Source organism: Schistocerca nitens, chromosome 5 (genome assembly GCF_023898315.1).
Source record: "Schistocerca nitens isolate TAMUIC-IGC-003100 chromosome 5, iqSchNite1.1, whole genome shotgun sequence".
Classification (NCBI taxonomy): Eukaryota; Metazoa; Arthropoda; class Insecta; order Orthoptera; family Acrididae; genus Schistocerca; species Schistocerca nitens.
The window spans coordinates 720,785,771-720,807,098 of record NC_064618.1 but is presented as its reverse complement, the minus strand read 5'-3'; the positions used below and the strand labels follow the sequence as shown (position 1 = coordinate 720,807,098).

At 41.1% G+C, this 21,328-nt stretch overlaps 1 protein-coding gene across 6 annotated transcripts in view; it reads right to left on the bottom strand.

Annotated features, from left to right (window-relative positions):
* The window catches only part of LOC126259759 (xaa-Pro aminopeptidase 1), a 155,012-nt gene that overhangs the window by 119,771 nt on the left and 13,913 nt on the right, over nucleotides 1-21,328 (bottom strand). For all 6 annotated transcript variants that reach the window (XM_049956753.1, XM_049956758.1, XM_049956759.1 and 3 more), the window contains exon 2: nucleotides 3,885-4,014. In XM_049956753.1, the coding sequence (XP_049812710.1) occupies nucleotides 3,885-4,014 (130 nt within the window). The remainder of the gene's footprint in view (nucleotides 1-3,884; nucleotides 4,015-21,328) is intronic.

Sequence of the window (21,328 nt, the reverse complement as noted above, 5' to 3'; positions counted from 1 at the left end):
CGGGTTACAGGACTGGAGTAGGTGGTGGTGGGAGGGTGCATGGGACAGGTTTAACACCGGGGGCGGTTACAAGGATAGGAGCCAGAGGGTAGGGAAGGTGGTTTAGGGATTTCATAGGGATGAACTAAGAGGTTACGAAGGTTAGGTGGACGGCGGAAAGACACTCTTGGTGGAGTGGGGAGGATTTCATGAAGGATGGATCTCATTTCAGGGCAGGATTTGAGGAAGTCGTATCCCTGCTGGAGAGCCACATTCAGAGTCTGGTCCAGTCCCGGAAAGTATCCTGTCACAAGTGGGGCACTTTTGTGGTTCTTCTGTGGGGGATTCTGGGTTCGAGGGGATGAGGAAGTGGCTCTGGTTATTTACTTCTGTACCAGGTCGGGAGGGTAGTTGCGAGATGCGAAAGCTGTTGTCAGGTTGTTGGTGTAATGGTTCAGGGATTCCGGACTGGAGCAGATTCGTTTGCCACGAAGACCTAGGCTGTAGGGAAGGGACGTTTGATGTGGAATGGGTGGCAGCTGTCATAATGCAGGTACTGTTGCTTGTTGGTGGGTTTGATGTGGACGGACGTGTGAAGCTGGCCATTGGACAGGTGGAGGTCAACGTCAAGGAAAGTGGCATGGAATTTGGAGTAGGACCAGGTGAATCTGATGGAACCAAAGGAGTTGAGGTTGGAGAGGAAATTCTGAAGTTCTTCTTCACTGTGAGTCCAGATCATGAAGATGTCATCAATAAATCTGTACCAAACTTTGGGTTGGCAGGCCTGGGTAACCAAGAAGGCTTCCTCTAAGCGACCCATGAATAGGTTGGCGTACGAGGGGGCCATCCTGGTACCCATGGCTGTTCCCTTTAATTGTTGGTATGTCTGGCCTTCAAAAGTGAAGAAGTTGTGGGTCAGGATGAAGCTGGCTAAGGTGATGAGGAAAGAGGTTTTAGGTAGGGTGGCAGGTGATCGGCGTGAAAGGAAGTGCTCCATCGCAGCGAGGCCCTGGACGTGCGGAATATTTGTGTATAAGGAAGTGGCATCAATGGTTACAAGGATGGTTTCCGGGGGTAACAGATTGGGTAAGGATTCCGGGTGTTCGAGAAAGTGGTTGGTGTCTTTGATGAAGGATGGGAGACTGCATGTAATGGGTTGAAGGTGTTGATCTACGTAGGCAGAGATCCGTTCTGTGGGGGCTTGGTAACCAGCTACAATTGGGCGGCCGGGATGATTGGGTTGGTGGATTTTAGGAAGAAGGTAGAAGGTAGGGGTGCGGGGTGTCGGTGGGGTCAGGAGGTTGATGGAGTCAGGTGAAAGGTTTTGCAGGGGGCCTAAGGTTCTGAGGATTCCTTGAAGCTCCGCCTGGACATCGGGAATGGGGTTACCTTGGCAAACTTTGTATGTGTACGTATTATAAAGCTGACGCAGTCCCTCAGCCACATACTCCCGACGATCAAGTACCACGGTCGTGGAACCCTTTCTCACGTGGAAATAAATTAATAGAGGGAAACATTCCACGTGGGAAAAATATATCTAAAAACAAAGATGATGTGACTTACCAAACGAAAGCGCTGGCACGTCGATAGACACACAAACATACACACAAAATTCAAGCTTTCGCAACAAACTGTTGCCTCATCAGGAAAGAGGGAAGGAGAGGGAAAGACGAAAGGATGTGGGTTTTAAGGGAGAGGGTAAGGAGTCATTCCAATCCCGGGAGCGGAAAGACTTACCTTACGGGGAAAAAAGGACGGGTATACACTCGCGCACACACACACACACACACACACATATCCATCCACACATATACACACCTAGGTGTCAAGTGTGAAAGTATAGTACTGTAGAATTTTTTTATTTGATGCTTACTAATTTTTCGGTTCACTTTCATTCGCTCCATTCCCTAACAAGTCATAAATATAACACCCCCACACTAAACACAGAAATGTTTGTTAAGAGTGTGGCAAACATATGTCAGTCGCTTCAACTTTGGAATGGTTGTTTCTTTCTGTCATCTGCTGTATTCTTTACTCTTATTTGTCATAATTACTGAACTAGATTTTTTTAAATCCGAGTAAAGCTATAATTTTTTGGTAAATATTTTGCCAGATAAATACACCATCTCTGGAATTATATACAGATCAGGGGAGAGGGGGGAAGCAACGTAAATGATAAATTTGAATTTCAAAATGCTAAGTTTATTTGCTAATTTCACTTAACTCTAGTAGTAGTTAAAGACAAAAAGATTAGCATATTATTAGAAAACATGGAAGCCAGCCTCAAACCAGTCAAAAAACTGATGACATTAAAAAAGTGGCTCTTAATTTCTCTTCTGATCATAACAAAGAATAGGAATGGCAAATAATACTGACAGTGGTTAACTTTTACAATATGCCATATAGTGGCTTGTGCCGTACAAATCTAGCTGCCCACAGCTTCTCAAGAAAAAGTCATCACTTCCTTTCTTTCTTGTTCAAAGGATTAGCTGCAATTCTATATAAATAACCCCACAACTTCTTCCTTGAAGCCTACAAATTGTACGAAACATTAACATCGATGGAAACATTTAAATCAAAGAAATAAATTCAGTAACATAGTTAAAGACTTTCCTTACCTTTTACATAACATGATTTATTTAAATTATGAAAGAAGAAAAGGTAACAACTTGTTATATATTTGTGGCTTTGCCTTAGTGTTGGGCACATGAAGACCAAGAATCTTACCAGCTTATGAACAAATACTTTATCAGAACTAACAGAAAATCACACACACACACACACAGCTGCATCGCCTCAGGTGACTACAAAGTGCTGGCACTGCAGCTCGACTGGGGTGGGAGATTGAGTCAGAAGGAGCAGGAATCGAGAAAGGAGGTGAGTAGTGGGGAGGGGAGAATTCGGCAAGGGTGACTAGTGCCCGGGAGGGAGGGACACCAATTGCAAAGTATTGGAATGTGGCACTGGTGAGTTAGTTCTGGTGCAAAGACAAGGGAGTTATGCATAGCACACAGTAATGAAGAGGATGGTTTGGAAGGGGAAGACAGAATACAGGAAGAGGGAGACTGTATAGGAGGTGTGAATGCAAGATAAGAGAGGTTAAAGTCATGGGATGAGGGCAGAGGTGGGTGTGAGGCAGGGGCTAGCAGTAGTCCTCTGAAGAAGATTTTGTCTAAAAGCTAGTAACATTCTGTTTTATTTATGAGCTTGTCAGTGACTCCATGTCTCAACTTTATGATGAATTGTTATCTTTACTTCTTCCACTATTACTACTTATCATTATCACACGAGTTATTAGAGTTATTTATGAAAAATAATCTCTCTCCAGCTTCCTCAATTTACAGTCTCCTCTTTCTCCCTACTTCTTTTTGCTCCACATTTTCCTTTATAGGATATGGTTTACACTATCAAGATTCCTTCAAGACATTCCTAAAAACTTAACTTTGGCATGTTTTTGTATTTTCATTTTACTTTTCAACAATACTAGCATTTCCCCTATCATGTTTAGATACTCTGTTAAACCATTCACCATTCCATACATTACCATGAAGTAAACTCAATGGGGTTAGTTATCATAAAAATGAAATTTCTATTTGTTCATTATTAAAGAGCCTTTAGAAGGGTTGTCGTGGCTGCATTTCATTCATAAACAGAAATTTTGCTCAGTTAAGATTTTAGTGTTCCTTTTTGCATTCCTTGGCTTGCTAAGTAACCATTTCTTTTTTATCAGTAAGTTCCAATCAACAAACTGTACTCTTAGTACCCAACTTACAGTTTCATTACTTATCAGCATTAACACATCTTCCTTTCAACCACTGAATCTCTCTATCTTTGCCCCTATGTCTATTTTTCACAGATGTATCTAATAGTACAATGTCATTAGTAAGCTCTTGCAAGATACACACCTGATGGGCATCATCAGATGGGACGACATATCCCTGAATAGGCTCAGGAACATATTTCAGATTTTTAAAGAGACTCCTTAACTTCACTAGGTTGTTCACATGTTTCATATGAGCCATGTTCTGATCCCCACTGTAAATGGACAAAAAAAATTATTTATGTTTGTAAACAAGGAATTAAAAAAAATTATTCAATTAAATTATTCAATTATGTGAATCTTCATTTTAAAACATGTCACTCTTAGTACAGGTACTGTTTCATTAGTAAAGTAGCGACATCAAAATATTAATTTTCCTATAAACAACATTTATTCTCAAAGAATGCAACTAGAAAAGAAGTGAGATTTAATGTTTACTGCCTCATTGAAGTCAAGGCCATTACAGATAGTATGACTATGAACAATTTGAAGGAGAACAGCTAGATGGAGATTAGAAATCCACCACTCCTGAATATGAATTCACTATGCAATGCTACTTTTGACGAGCCCCACACATTTTTGGGTATTATAACAAACACCTGTCATAGAAAAAGCACACATATCATATTTGTAAGACAGACATTATAAAAGTTTATTTACTGAAACTGGTGTCAGCATGCATGGACTGTGATACCCTACGGCAAATATATTCAGGTCTGATTCATCTGTATCTTCAGCATGGTACTGATACAGTTGGGCCATCAGCAGTCTACATAGCTTCAACAGGCTTTTTAGACTAAAAAAGAGGGGGAGGGGGGGACAGCAATAACTGTGGTATCTAAGGCAAACCAGAGAGCCTTGTAGAGAAATTTTCAGAAAATTTAAAATACTTATACCACCTACTCTGTGTACATCCTACAGGCAGTCGTGTAAGTGAAACTAAATCCAGAACATAACCTAATGAGCAGTAATGTACATAACTACGACAGACAGGTAACTGCAAACTTTTACAAAATTAAAAGTAATAAAAAGGCTGCAGACTGTAGACCACACACAATAGCAACAATTTTTTACACAAGACTACCATCTGATCTTAAGGTAGCTAAATCAAATACCTTAAAGAATAAACTGGAGCATTTACTAATAGATAAATGCTATTATTCAATAGAAGATTTCAAATGTAAAGCCTCCTGGTAAAACTGTTAATGTATACAGCCATAAGTTTGTTTTTGTAACAAAAACTGATAATTTTGGATCACCACTTTGTATGCCAATGTATGCATTTATATTTCAGTGGTAAGAAAAGTACAGTTAGCACAACCTTGTCTCTCAGTGTATATGCAAACTACATCCATGACAATGTCTGAAAACTGATTTTTATATGGACAGCAATTCAATAAATGCCAAGAAATAAGTTCAATATTCAAGGATCAGTCAAAAGAAAACGAGAAATGCGGAAAAAGTAGATAACTTTTTAGTATTTCAAAAATAATCACTATAGCTGTTAATATACACTGAAGAGCCAAACAAACTGGTACACATGCCTAATATCATGTAGGGACCCCACGAGCATGCAGAAGTGCCGCAAGACGTGGCATGGACTCTACTACTGTCTGAAGTAGTGCTGGAGGGAACTAACACCATGAATCCTGCAGGTTTGTCCATAAATCCATAAGAATACAAGGGGAAGGAGATTACATTCGAGTTCACAGACATATCATGGCACTGCACTGAACAGATATTTGAATTTTTGTGCAGGGGTAGTTGAATTTAGTGAAACTAAACTTCTAATTGTTGTTGTTTATAGGTCCCCTAACTCTGGCTTCAGAGCATTTCTGCTCAAGCTAGAGAGGGTTCTTGATTCACTTTGTAGGAAGTACCAGAAATTAGTTATATGTGGTGACTTCAATATAAATTTTGTATATGATGGTGCAAGAAAAAGGATGTTGGTAGATCTCACAAATTCATATGATCTGATGCAGACAGTGTTTTTTCCCAACTAGGGTACAGGAGAACAGTAGCACAGCCATAGCCAATATTTTTATTCATTCTTCTTTACTAGATGGGCATTCTGTTAGTAAAAGGCTGAATGGCCTTTCAGACTATGATGCACAAGTTTTAACACTAAAAGACTTTAGTACTCAAACAAATATCAAATTTAATTACGAACTATGTAGGAAAGTTAATCCGACAGCAATAGAGTTTTTCAAACCTTATCAAGGAACAAGAGTGGCAGGATGTTTATAGTGCCAATGACATAGATGATAAATATAATACTTTCCTTAACACATTTCTCATGCTCTTTGAGGGTTGCTTTCCATTAGAACGTTCTAAACATGGTACTAGCTGTAATAGGCAGCCTGGGTGGCTGACGAGGGGGATAAGGATATCATGTAGAGCAAAGCGGGAATTATATCAAAATGTTACAAGTAATCACAATCAAGCTACAGTAGCCCATTAGAAACAGTATTGTAAGGTGCTTAAAAAATGTTATGTGGAAGGCAAAGAGTGTGTGGTATGCAAATAGAATAGCTAATTCACAGGATAAAATTAAAACCATATGGTCAGTTGTGAAGGAAGTGTCTGGTCAGCAGCGCAAGGTCGACAATATAAAGTCAGTTCGCAGTAAAAATATTTCTGTTACTGATGAAGCAGCTATATGTATAATACTTAATCATTTTCTGAACATTTCTGGTGAATTAAATAAAAATTTAGTTTCTATAGGGAATCATAACTGTCTTGACAAATGCCTTTCCAAAACTGGTGTCTGAAATACTTCTCTGATACAGACAAGAGGGAGATTGAGTCAATAATTAAATCACTGAAGACTAAAGACACTCATGGTTAAGATGTCGTGCCTAGCAGAATATTAAAGTATTGCGCTGCAGCTGTTAGCGCTATATTTAGCCATATTTGTAATTTTTCCTTTAGGAATGGTCAGTTTCCTGCACGATTAAAGAACTCAGTAGTAAAGCTGCTTTATAAAAACAGAGAAAGGGATAATGTAGATAATTTTAGACCTATTTCTAGGCCATCAGTGTTTGCTAAAGTTAATGAAAAGGCTGAGTATGTAAGGATAATTGATCATTTTATATCACACAATTTACTATCAAATGTACGGTTCGGCTTTATAAGCTGTTTAACAACTGAAAATGCTATATTCTCTTTTCTCTGTGAGGTACTGGATGGGTTAAACAAAAGGTTTTGAATGCTAGTCATATTTTTATATTTAACTAAGGCATATGATTGCGTTGATCACAAAATATTGCTCCAGAAGTTGGACCATTATGGAATACAGGGAGTAGCTCACAATTGGTTCACCTCTTACTTTAGCAACAGACAGCAAAAGGTCATTAATCACAATGTTGAGAATGGCTACGATGTGGGGTCTGAGTGGGGTACGTCAAGTGGGGGGTGCCCCAGGGATCAGTGTTGGGGCCACTCCTGTTCCTTATTTATATAAATGATATGCCCTCTAGTATTATGTGTAACGCTAAAATATTCCTGCTTGCTGATGACACTAGCTTGGTAGTAAAGGATGTTGTGTGCAATATTGGCTCGGTTTCAAATAGCGCAATACATGACCTAAGTTCATGGCTTGTAGAAAATAAACTAACGCTAAATCACAGTAAGACTCAGTTTTTACAGTTTCTAACACACAATTCAACAAAACCTGACGTTTTAATTTCACAGGATGGGCATATGATTAGTGAAACTGAACAGTTCAAATTTCTAGGTGTTCAGATAGATAGTAAGCTGTTGTGGAAAGCCCACATTCAGGATCTTGTTCAAAGACTTAATGTCTGCTTGTGTCTGTATACAGGGTGTTACAAAAAGGTACGGCCAAACTTTCAGGAAACATTCCTCACACACAAATAAAGAAAAGATGTTATGTGGACATGTGTCCGGAAACGCTTACTTTCCATGTTAGAGCTCATTTTATTACTTCTCCTCAAATCACATTAAACATGGAATGGAAACACACAGCAGCAGAACGTACCAGCGAGACTTCAAACACTTTGTTACAGGAAATGTTCAAAATGTCCTCCGTTAGCGAGGATACATGCAGCCACCCTCAGTCGCATGGAATCCCTGATGCGCTGATGCAGCCCTGGAGAATGGCGTATTGTATCACAGCCGTCCTCAATACGAGCACGAAGAGTCTCTACACTTGGTACCGGGGTTGCGTAGACAAGAGCTTTCAAATGCCCCCTTAAATGAAAGTCAAGAGGGTTGAGGTCGGGAGAGCATGGAGGCAACAGAATTGGTCCACTTCTACCAATCCATCGGTCATCGAATCTGTTATTGAGAAGCGTATGAACACTTCGACTGAAATGTGCAGGAGCTCCATCGTGCATGAACCACATGTCGTGTCGTACTTGTAAAGGCACATGTTCTAGCAGCACAGGTAGAGTATCCTGTATGAAATCATGATAATGTGTTGCATTGAGCGTAGGTGGAAGAACATGGGGCCCAATCAAGACATCACCAACAATGCCTGCCCAAACGTTCACAGAAAATCTGTGTTGATGACGTGATTGCACAATTGCGTGCGGATTCTCGTCAGGCCACACATGTTGATTGTGAAAATTTACAATTTGATCACGTTGGAACGAAGCCTCATCCGTAAAGAGAACATTTGCACTGAAATGAGGATTGACACATTGTTGGATGAAACATTCGCAGAAGTGTACCCGTGGAGGCCAATCAGCTGCCGATAGTGCCTGCACACGCTGTACATGGTACGGAAACAACTGGTTCTCCCGTAGCACTCTCCATACAGCGACGTGGTCAACGTTACCTTGTACAGCAGCAATTCTCTGACACTGACATTAAGGTTATTGTCAACTGCACGAAGAATTGCCTCGTCCATTGCAGGTGTCCTCGTCCTTCTAGGTCTTCCCCAGTCGCGAGTCATAGGCTGGCATGTTCCGTGCTCCCTAAGACGCCGATCAATTGCTTCTAACGTCTTCTTGTCGGGACACCTCTGTTCTGGAAATCTGTCTCGATACAAATGTACCACGCCACGGCTATTGCCCCGTGCTAATCCATACATCAAATGGGCATCTGCCAACTCCGCATTTGTAAACACTGCATTGACTGCAAAACCATGTTCGTGATGAACACTAACCTGTTGATGCTACGTACTGATGTGCTTGATGCTAGTACTGTAGAGCAATGAGTCACATGTCAACACAAGCACCGAACTCAACATTACCTTCCATCAATTGGGTCAACTGGCGGTGAATCTAGGAAGTACAGTACATACTGACGAAACTAAAATGAGCTCTAACATGGAAATTAAGCGTTTCCGGACACATGTCCACATAACATTTTTTCTTTATTTGTGTGTGAGGAATGTTTCCTGAAAGTTTGGCCGTACCTTTTTGTAACACCCTGTATGTGTGTGTGTGTGTGTGTGTGTGTGTGTGTGTGTGTGTGTGTGTGTGTGTGTGTGTGCGCGCGCGCGCGCGCACACGGGTGTTACAAAAAGGTACGGCCAAACTTTCAGGAAACATTCCTGTCCTTTTTTCCCCCTAAGGTAAGTCTTTCCGCTCCCGGGATTGGAATGACTCCTTACCCTCTCCCTTAAAACCCACATCCTTTCGTCTTTCCCTCTCCTTCCCTCTTTCCTGACGAAGCAACCGTTGGCTGCGAAAGCTTGAAATTTTGTGTGTGTGTGTGTGTTTTTTTTTATTATGTCTATCTACCAGCGCTTTCCCGTTTGGTAAGTCATGGAATCTTTGTTTTTAATATATATATTCCTTACTGTCAATTTTTGTTAACAATACTAGCTTATTTCCAAGAATAAGCAGCTTTCACTCAGTTAACACTTGGCAGAAATCAAACCCGCATTTGGATCGGACTTCCTTAACTCTTGTACAAAAAGATGTGCACTATATTGCTGCATCCATTTTCAATAAGCTACCAATCGAATTCAAAAATCTTAGCAGTAATCCATGTGCTTTCAAATCGAAACTGAAGAGTTTCCTCATGGGTCACTACTCCTAGTCTGTCGAGGAGCTCCCTGAAAAATTAAGGTGATTCTTGTTGTATTGTTGATTGCGTTTACTTAAACTTATGGACTGACTTTTTTTGGGTTCATAAACATTTATTTTTATCTGTTATTACTTTTATGTTGTAATTTCATGTACTAACAAGTTCCATGACCTTGGAGATTTGCTCCTCAATTTGGTCCTATGGAACTTGACGTGTAAATAAAATAAAATAAAATCTCTTCTGAACAGCACGTTGCAAGGCATCCCAGATACACTCAATAATGTTCCTGGAGCCACTCTGCAGCAATTCTGCATTTGTGGGGTGTCATTGTCCTGTTGGAATTGCCCAAGTCCATTGAAATGCACAATAGACATGAATGGAGGCAGGTGATCAGACACGATGTTTACATATGTGTCACCCGTCAGAGTCTTATCTAGACATATCAGTGGTCCCGTATCACTCCAACTTCACATGCCCCACACTGTTACAAAGCCTCTATGTTGATGATTAGATATTTTACGAGATTCCTGATATTCACAGTACACTTGTCAAATGGTCATATGGGAAAATCCCCACTTCATCACTACCTCAGAAATGTTGAGCCCCATTGCTCACGTGCCAACTATAACATGTTCAAACTCACTTAAATCTTGATAATCTGCCATTGTAGCAGCAGTAACCAATCTAACAACTGTGCCACACACATGCTGTCTTATATAGGCATTGCCAACTGCAGTGCCGTAACCTGTCTGTTTACACATCTCGTGTTTGAATACGCATGCCTATATCGGTTTTGCGCTTCAGTGTACTTATCCCACTGAGGGACAAGACAGTCAGTGCCTTCATGGTAAAACGTTTGTCATTGCCAATGGAACCATGACTCTACCCAAGCAAGCATTACTTTGTCTGAAGCATATCAATGGCCCCGAATGTCTTTCTTCAGGTGAACACCACATATTATTCTTACTACTCACTTCTATGCAATCAATATCTTTGTTCTAAGTGTTGAGTTACCTCATGCTTCGCTACAAGTCAATCTGTCAGCACTTCTAGTTCTTCCCGTTCACCAAAGAAATACAAAAATCAGTAAACAACATTAAAATTCATAACAACCAAATCAGTAAAAGTTATTCCACTACATTCCATGTCAAAACAAATCCTAGTTGTGCAGTTGTTATGACCATCTGATTTACCATCATGTGGTATTTCAAACACTTCTTGAGAAGTTGAATAGTTAAACAAAATCTCTGTTGTGGGTAGACCAATGAGGCTGGACGCATAAGAAATGTTCCGTATGAAGTGTGTCTCACTATCTGTGAAGTCATACAGGCATGAATGCAGTTACATAAAAGGCCAACAAGTAGCCGCATTTTCAGGGAGAAAAAGTACCTTATTTGTGAACGCACTGAAACATTTTACATCATGACAAGATGTCTCGTGCACCATCCATGTAACAGGTGAAAATCTAAACTAAATTAAACTTAACCTTTGGACATGCAACTATGTCAAATGTCTACCATGAACACCTTCATTCAGGTAAAACCACTGCCGCCAAAGTCAAGTAAAACTGCTGAATTACTATCAGATAATACAGATTATAGAAATGAACAGGTGTGCCACAGTGCTGTACAAAATAATTCTGTGATTCAATGCTGGGCAGCAACGTGCCTTGTTAATTTTGGTGATGAAAACATCAGAAAATAAGCTTACTTTGCAGACTTCCATTCACATATGGCTTAATTTTCTGGGGACAATTCTTTACACAGAAACATTTTATTTATAACACAGAAGTGTGCTGCAAGGATACACTTCATGTAGGGAACTGCATAAACAATTAGGCTTACTACCAATAGCTCCAATTACATTTATGAGGCCTGTTCAAAAGATTTTGGAACATTCCCAATTTCACACCAATGGTGTATTGGAGCAAAATGTGGCTGGCACCCATGCACATGCCTGTATTTAATGTGTAACTGCAGGAAGTTTCATTGTTGTAATTGCTGTATTGAGCAGAACTCTGTGATGCACAGTTACCATATTTCGAGATGGCAGAGTTAGAAGAGCAACGCATCTGCATTAAATTTTGCGTGAAACTCAAGAAAACCTTTCCAGAGACACACCAAATGATGCATGAAGCCTATGGTGATGAGTGCTTAAGCCATACTCAGTGTTACAAATGGTTCACACGGTTTAAAAAGGCCACACCGAAGTTAAAAATGACCCATGTTCAGGAATATCAACAAAATTGTGCGTACCAATCAAAGATTGACTGTCCAAGAGATTGCAGAGGAATGTATCATTTCAACTGGATCATGTCATGAAATCCTGACACAGCCTCTTGGAATCCATCGTGTTCCACCAAGTTCATCCCATGGCGCATGAGTCAAGACCAAAAAGATCTTTGCCACACAATCTGCTGAAAAGCTTCTGAATTGCGCAAATGAGAAAGAGATGTTCCTTAAGAGAATCTTAACTGGTGATGAGATGTAGGTCTATAGATATGATGTTGAGACCAAGGTTCAATCTTACAATGGGCCAGAAAAAGTTTTCCAAGACCAAAAAAAGCCTGTCACGTCAGGTCAAATGTCAAAGCCATGCTGATAGTTTTCTTTGACTTTGAAGGATTAGTTCATCATGAATTCATGGCACAAGGAAAAACTGTTAATCGATGGTACTAGCAGGACGTGTTGCAACACCTGCAAGAAAATATGAGAGTGAACTGGCCTGAAATGGGAAGGGAGATTTCATAGCTGTTGCATCACGATAACACATCTGCACATTCATCACTGTTGGGCGTGACTATTGCACAAAAAATTAAATCACTGTGCTCTTTCATCCTCCATGCTCTCCAGACCTGGCCCCTATGGACTTTTTTAATTTCCAAACTTGAAAACCTCATTGAAAGGGTGAAGATTTGGAACAACAGATAAAAGAAAATTTGCAGATGGCACTTCGCAAGACCAGCAAGAGGCATATCATGACTGCTTACGGAAGGGGAAAGAGTTGGGAGCAGTGTTTCAATTGTGGAGGAGGGTATTTCGAAGGTAGGCATACAAAAATTTTGTGCACAAAGTTCCAGAATGTTTTGAAACTTTGTTGCAGATTGATTCTGAAACGTGTTAATCGGCAATAGGTAGGTATGTTTTCACAGAGAAAATGTATCTTATTTTTAAACCTACAAACATGGTCCACGTTACAGTGAGTTGTGAATATCATCCATGAAATGTGCAAAAACTAAACTAAACAAAATTCCACTTTTCGACATATCACTAAAAGCTACATATCAACCAGTAGGTAAGACCTCTTACAAAAATGTTACAACAGAAGTCAACTACTACACAGGAATCCCTAGTACCCATTCGTCTCACACCAGTATGGCATGGGTGTGAGGACTGCAACTTGTCACTGGCCACATTAAAAGTTCATTGTACTGACATACAGTATATAATGATAACAAGTGCACCAAAGAATATGAATCCAATGAGCAATGAATCCCTCTTGCTACTCATGTACACTTCAAGAATTCAGTTTTATCCCTAACAAGCCAAATACTTATGCAAGATAAAACAGTTTTGTTATATCTGCTGTTGAGTCTCTTATGTGAACTATACATAGATCTGATGGCAGAAAATTTGAAACCATCTGATTTGTTACACCACCCAAATGACGGCCTACACATTTGGCAGGAGAATGCAGCACCCCAGTGTTCTCCTTCACCCTCCTCTCCCTCCCCCAAATTCCCTCCACCAAGTTGATAAGCAGGATAAAGTGTTTTGGGAAGTCTAAAAGATGCCAATTGTACTGTGAAGCTTTTTTACAACAGATGTTATGCTTACAGCAAGTTTTGTGCAATGAATATCTTTTGCCTAATAGTGGAATAACCCCTTCCTGCTTTGCGCTACAGTGGACCTCAACCATCTTTTTAAATGAAGAGGACTGCTAACAGTCATAGCAGCACTGAAGAAAGAACAACGATTTGATGGAAAGGCATGCATATTCACCAGATCCAGATCATATCAAACATGTTTGTTGCATTAAGAAGGTGTATCAACAATGTAGGAAAAAACAGATTAATACTTAACACAAAGATGACACAGTAAGTCGCAGACAGGCACAACTGAATGACACTTACACATTAGCTTCTGGCCACAGGTTGTGGCCAAAAGATTATGTATAAGTGTCTTAACCGTGCCTGTCTGCAACATAAAAATGTGTCATCTATATGGAAATAACAGTATCCTTTCCTACATTGTTGATATTCCAACTTGGAGTTTCCATTGCTTGACACTACGAAGGTGTGCTGCATAAATGAAACAATACAACTGGGTCAAGATCATAAAGCTTTCTTAAAAGAAGAATGGAATAGCATACTAATGCAATGCTTAAAAACCTCTTGAGTAGAGCAGAATCTGCCAAACATACAACTCCTTCCTTTACACAGATCCAATCATGGATAGCATCGATTTGCAATATTTCCAGTGAATGTGTAAGAATCATTAAATCTCAAAATACAGGCACATAAAAGGATTCCACCAGATATGACTCAGGAATAACACTCACCAAGGTCCATTGTTAGTTATGGTTTTTTTTTTTTTTTTTTTTTTTTTTTAGCAATCACAGAAGGGAAACAGCACAGCTGACTGCAAAAAACTGAGAAAATAACTCCTAGAGACTGCCAAAAACTAACGCATACTTCAGCAATCAATCATCATATATCCCTGTCAACACATGGTAACTTGTCTGCTTTCAACTTGGGAACAGATGTAACAATGATCTGTTGAGAAGCATCATGATTGTCTTTTCCAGTGTGCAATGTGTTGCAGCCATAAGCTATCAAAAACAGTAACAACAAATTGATGGGGTACATAGGGATAAAATGACACCGCAGTTGGTTTGTGAGGCAGCGAAATTTTCTTTGTTATTTTCGCATGTAGTACACACACAAATTTTTATGCAGTACCCAGTAAAACGTGTTTATCTGAGCACATTGTGGCAACAGGGAGTTGAAATGAAGGCTGCACAGTTATCTAAGGCTATTCCTCCTGTTGTGTTCAAGAAAACATTTTACATGACACTTTTCTAATTGTAACAACAGTTTCGATTATATCCTTTTGGTGTCAGTATAATAATACTTCTGTCCACAAAGCAAGATGTTCCTCATTATGGAACCCCACCGAAAATCTTAGGGAAACAATAATGCATTTGGATTACTTTCTGCAAAAATCAGGCAGCTACTCACTATGGTTCAGGAAGAATGGAAGATAATTTCTACAAGCCATTGTTTACAGGGCTGGTATGTTTGGAAGGCAATAGAGGATCAAATACGTAAAAAGACAAGGCCTAGTGGAAATCCATGGTTGACACATGAAGTATTGAATTTAATTGATGAAAGGAAAAAATATAAAACCTTAACAAATGAGGGAAGTGAATGGGAATACAAATGTTTAAAAAATGAGTGGCAGGAAGTGCAAAATTGTTAAGCAGGAATGGCTAAAGGACAAATGAAATGATTTAGAAGCATATTTCACAAGGGAAAAATAGATACTGGCTACAGGAAAATTAAAGAAGCCTTTGGGGAAAAGAGAAGCAGCTGCATGAATATCAAGAGCTCAGATGGAAAACCAGTCCTAAGCAAAGAAGGGAAAGCTGAAAGGTGGAAGGACTATACAGAGGGTCTATACAAGGGAGATGAACATGAAGGTAACACTATGGAAAGGGAAGTGGATGGAAATGAAGATTAAGTTGGGGATATGATGCAGTGAAAATAATTTGATAGAGGTCTGAAAGGCTCTATTCCATCAGAACTACTGAGATCTTGGGAGAGGCAGTCATGACATAACTGTTCCATCTGGTGTGCAAGCTGTACATGACAAGCAAAATGCCCTCAGACTTCCAGAAGAATGTTATAATTCCAAAGAAAGCAGTCGCTGAAAAGTGTGAAACTTCTTGAATTATCAGTTTAAGAAGTCATGGTTGCAAAATATTAATACGAATTCTTTGCAGAAGAATGGAAAAACTGGTAGAATCTGACCTTTGGGAAGAACAGTTTGGATTCCAGAGACATTTAGGAACACATGAGGCAATACCAACCTAACACATGAGGCAATACCGACCCTACGACTTATCTTAGAAGATAGGTTAATGAAAGACAAACCTACATTTATAGCATTTGAGGACTTAGAGAAACCTTATGACAATGTTGACTGGAATATTCTATTTGAAATTCTGAAGGTTAAAATACAGGGAGCAAAATACTATTTATAACTTGTACAGAAAACTGACTGCAGTTATAAGAGTCGGGGGCATGATAGGGAAGCAATGGTTGGTTGAGAAGGGAGTGAGAGAGAGTTATAGCCTATCACCGATGCTATTCAATCTGTACATTGAACAAGCAGTAAAGGAAACCAAAGAAAAACTGGGGTAGGAATTAAAGTTCAAAATAATGGAATTGGATACTAATGGAATTGGACTGAGATCAGTTTTACTACTTGGGCAGCAAAATAACTGATGATGATAGTAGTAGACAGAATACAAAATATACACTTGCAATGGCAAGAAAAGCATTCCTGAAGAACTGAAATTTGTTAACATCAAATACAGATTTAAGTGTTATGAAGTCTTTTCTGAATGTATATGTTTAGAATGAAGCCATGTATGGAAGTGAAACATGGACAATAAACAGTTTAGATAGAGAATAGAAGGTTTCAAAATGTATTGCTACAGAAGAATGCTGAAGATTAGATTGGTCAATCACATAACTAATTAGGAAGTACTGAATAGAATTGGGGAGAAAAGGAATTTGTGGCAAAACGTGGCCAAAAGAAGGTATTTGTTGATATTACGCATTCTGAGACACCATGGGATCACCAATTTAGTATTGGCCCATGTCAGAACTGTAGAACACAAAGATGGAAAAAAGTTAAAAGTGACTACACACTAAGCCCAATCGACACAAAGAAAGGCAGCTAAAAACATGGTGGAGAAAGGTCAACAGAGGTGGAGACAACAGAGGTCCTGAACTAAAAATTATATGTCCTTTGCCATACTGCTAAGACGGATGAAAAGTAATATGCAGTCAATAGCCCACACATCGTTCGCTAAGACAGCCAATAACTCAGATGGCAAATACAAATTAGAATGTAAGTGGTTAAAAAAAAGGAGCATTTTGTCAGGAAATGCCAAACTGTCAAATGTTGATGACAATTAGCACGAAATGGTGGGGGATCACCACTTAAATGGCTATGGCTAAAATAAAAGTGCCCAATATGCAATATAGCTGATATGTTCTCCTCGCGGTGAAAAGGCCAAGAGGGGATTGGTCAAGCCACTGGGAGAGGTTTAATTCCCCAAAGCTTCTTCCCATGAAGGGAACACTAATGGTGATGCCAAACTGACACCACCTACTGACAGACAGCAAGACAGAGGTCATCAGACAGAATGGAAGAACTAGCAGGCTGAAGTACGAGGACAGCAGCCTTGGCAGCAGTGTCAACAGCCTCATTTCCCTTCAGACTGACTTGACCAGGGACCCCACATAAACATCACAGGGGCTCCATAAAGAGTGAGCAAATTAAAGCTTTCCAGGACCCAATGCATTACGGGATGGACAGCCTACAGCACACAGAGACTCTGAAGGACACACAGTCAGAGCAAATAACACAGATGAAAAGCCTGAGATGCCAGATGTATTGTGTGGCTTGACACAGGGCAAAGAGCTCTGCTGTAAACACTGAGCAGTTTTCCAGAAACTGATACTGAAAATCGTCAGTGCCAATGATGAAGGCAACATGACACCACGGTCAGTCCAAAAGCCATCAGTGCACACAAAGGTACTATCGTGAAGTTCCATATGAAGGTTGAGCGAGAAACTTAAGGCAATAGAGCAAGCCTGGAGTAGTGTCCTTAGGAAGTGAATGAACGCCAAGGTGAACATGAGCTGCCATATGAAGCCAATGTGGTGAAGAATTCAAACCCATCAGGAAAGTGGCACATAGAGAGAAGTTAAGCTGCTGGAGCAAGAGCCAAAAGTGAATTCCAGGAGATAACAGAGAGGAGGGGCATGCCCCATAGAGGCAGTCAGAGGGTAATCGAAGAAGGAGGCATGGGATGGATGGCAAGGCATGGCAGACAAACGGCACACATGTCCACTGAGGAGAACATCACATCAGTATGACAGCGGTAGTTCAGCGGCTTCTGAAAACAGACTCTCAACCAGGCTATTGTAAAATGCGCCAGCAGCCAAACGGATGCCACGATGGTGGATTGTATTGGGACGGCATAAGATGGACAAACATGCAGATGCATGAACTAAACACCCATAGTCTAGTTTTGAATGGACAAGGGATCAGTACTAATGGAGGAGGGTGGTCCGATCCACTCCCTAGGAAGTGCCACTGAGGACATGTAGGACACTAAGGGACCAGGTACAGCGGGCGGCCAGGTAAGACACATAGGAGGACCAAGGAAGTTTTCTATCAAGCACGAGCTCCAGGAAATTCGTAGTTTCAGCAAACAGAAGAGCAACAGGCCCAAGATGTAAAGACAGTGGAAGGAACCAACTGCACTGCCAGAAATTCAGAAAACGGTTTTCTCTGTGGAAAAGCGAAAGCCATTGTTCATGCTCGACGAGTAAAAATTATTGAGACAATGCCGAAGATGCCACTCGAGGAGACAAGTCTGAGGAGAACTGCAATAGATGGCAAAATCGTCAATGAAAAGGGAGCTGGAGATGCCTGGCAGGAGACAGGCCATAATAGCACTAATGACAATAGCAAAGACGACTATGCTCAGGACGGAACTCTGAGGCATACCGTTTTCCTGGATGAAGGTGTCCACCAGGGCTGAACCCACACGGACCTTGAAAACTCTGTCTTTTAAGAATTCCTGAAGGTAACGGAGCAGGCAGCCTCAGAAGTCCCATGTGTAGAGAGTACAGAGGATACCAGACCTCCAGCAGGTGTCTTAGGCTTTCTCCAATCAAAAAATATGGACAGTCTGGTATTTCTGCATAGAACCATTCGTGAACTGGGTTGACAAAGTGAAGAGACGGTCAACTGCAAAACGGCATGCTCGAAATCCACATTGTGCAGTGGTTAGTAAATTGTAAGACTCGAGCCACCTTACCAGGCAGGCATAAATTATACGTTCCATCACCTTGCAAACACAGCTGTTGAGAGAAATGGGTGGTAGCTAGAAGGAATGTGTGTGTCCTTACCAGACTTAGGTACGGGTATGACAGTGGCTTCATGTCAACATGTGGGAAATGTGCCCTCTGCCCAGATGCAATTGTATGTATGAAGGGGAAAGTGCTTGCTCGCAAGACAAAGGTCTGCAACATCTGAATGTTAACATTGTTTGGCCCTGGAGCAGAGGGTCGGAATGAGGTCAGAGCATGGTCTAGCACCCTCATAGTAAAAGCGGCATTGTAGCACTCACAATTCTGAAAATAGAAGGATGTCACCCAAGTTTCCTCCACTTGTTTCTGATGGAGGAAGGAAGGGTGATATAGAGTGGGGCTCGAAAACTCCATAAAATAGTGGCCCAAGGTGTTGAAGATATCAATAGGGTCCACTATGACATCAATGACTATAGTCAGGCCAGAAATTGGGGTGTGGACCTTGGTTTCAGAGCGCCGTTGGAGGTTGGCCCACACAACGGAAGAGGAAGTGGAACTGTTAAAAGAATTAGTAAATGAACTACAGCTAGCTTTTTTGCTATCCCAAAAATGCGACAACACTGTGCACGCAACTGTTTGTAACAAATACAATTCACCATCGTAGGCCCACGATTAAAAACGCGGAGAGCACGTCTCCATGCACGAACTGCGTCGTGCCACACCTCAGTGCACCAAGTGATTGGTTGGTTGGTTTGGGGTCTAAAGGCACCAAACTACAGGGTCATCAGTCCATTTTTTCCTTGACACAAGCAGGCTCAATGTACAAAAACACCTTCAGTACATTTGAGAAAGTAAAAGGGGGAAAAGGAATGGGGAACCACACCTAAGAAAACAAATGGAATGAACAAAAAATGGGAAAACATACACCACAAGGAAAAGTAGAATAAGGTATTAAAGCCATAGAGCAGATGGTCTGGGCTGGGTGATCACAATAATAAAAGATGAGCCAGCCAGTCTGCAACACATTAAAATGTCCACCCCAAAAATACAAGGTAAGATGAACATGTGGGGAAAAGATGACCACCAAGACAAACAAATGCAAAGAAAGTGTGACACAGTTAAAATGAAGGGAGGGTGGCAGCCTCTGAGAGAAGGCTAAATGCCCACCCTCAGATGGTACAATAAAAAAAACCCTCACGAATAAAACTTAAAACCAAATCTGCTGTTGAGACATTATCAATCAACACTGAAGGTAAGGTGCTGGGAAGGTTAAAAGTCCGCCACAGAGGGGCTAAAAGTGGGCAGTCCACCAAGATGTGCACGACAGTTATATGTGAGCCACAGTGACACCGAGATGGGTCCTCGTGACAGAGGAGGTAGCCATGTATTAGCCACATATGGCCAATGTGGAGCCGGCAGAGAACCACAGTCCCTGAGAGAGGCCTGCATGGAGGACTTCCACACATTTGTAATCTCCTTAATGACACACAGTTTGTTGTGCGTACTGAGATTATTCCATTCCGTCTCCCAAAGCTAAAAAACTTTGCGGCGTAATAATTATCGCAGGTCAGTTACGGGGATGCCGATCTCCAGAAGCGGTTTCCGTGTAGCCTGTTTGGCCAGCCTGTCAGCAAGTTCCTTTTCCTTAGATTCCAACGTGGTCTGGGGTCCACACGAACACCATGGAACGACTGGACTGTTCCAGGGCATAGATTGACTCCTGGATGGTCACTGCCAAAGGATGGCAGGAGTAGCACTGTTCAATAGCTTGGAGGCTGCTCAAGGAGTCAGTACAGAAAAGAAACAACTCGCCAGGGCATGAGTAGATGCACTCCAGAGCACGAGAAATGGCTGCCAGCTCTGAAGGGAAAACACTGCAGCCATCGGGCAAGGAGTGCTGTTTAATATGTCCTCCATGAACATACGCGAAGCCAGCGTGACCATTAGCCATCGAGCCGCCGGTGTAAACCACTTCATGGTCCCAGTACAAGTCAAGAATCGAGAGCAAGTGACAGCGGAGAGCCGCGGGGTTAACTGAGTCCTTAGGATCATGTGAAAGGTCCAGGTGAAGCTTCGGCCTAGGTGTATACCATGGACATGTACATGAATGGACCTCAAGTATACATGGTAAAGGCAAGGACTCCACTTCAGACAGATGAGATCAGACACTAACCACAATCTTAAGCCCTGAACTGGGTCTCCGATGTGGGAGATGAACCGTCATGGGTGTGAAAAGGAGATGGTAATTCAGATTCTCAGGAGAACTACAAACGTGTGCAACATAACTGGTGAGCAGTTGTGCACACCTAACCTGCAATGGGGGGATTACGGCCCCCACCAGGACACTGTTCACCGGAATCATCCTAAAAGCTCCCGTTGTCAGTCAAATACCATAGTAGTGCACTGGGTTGAGT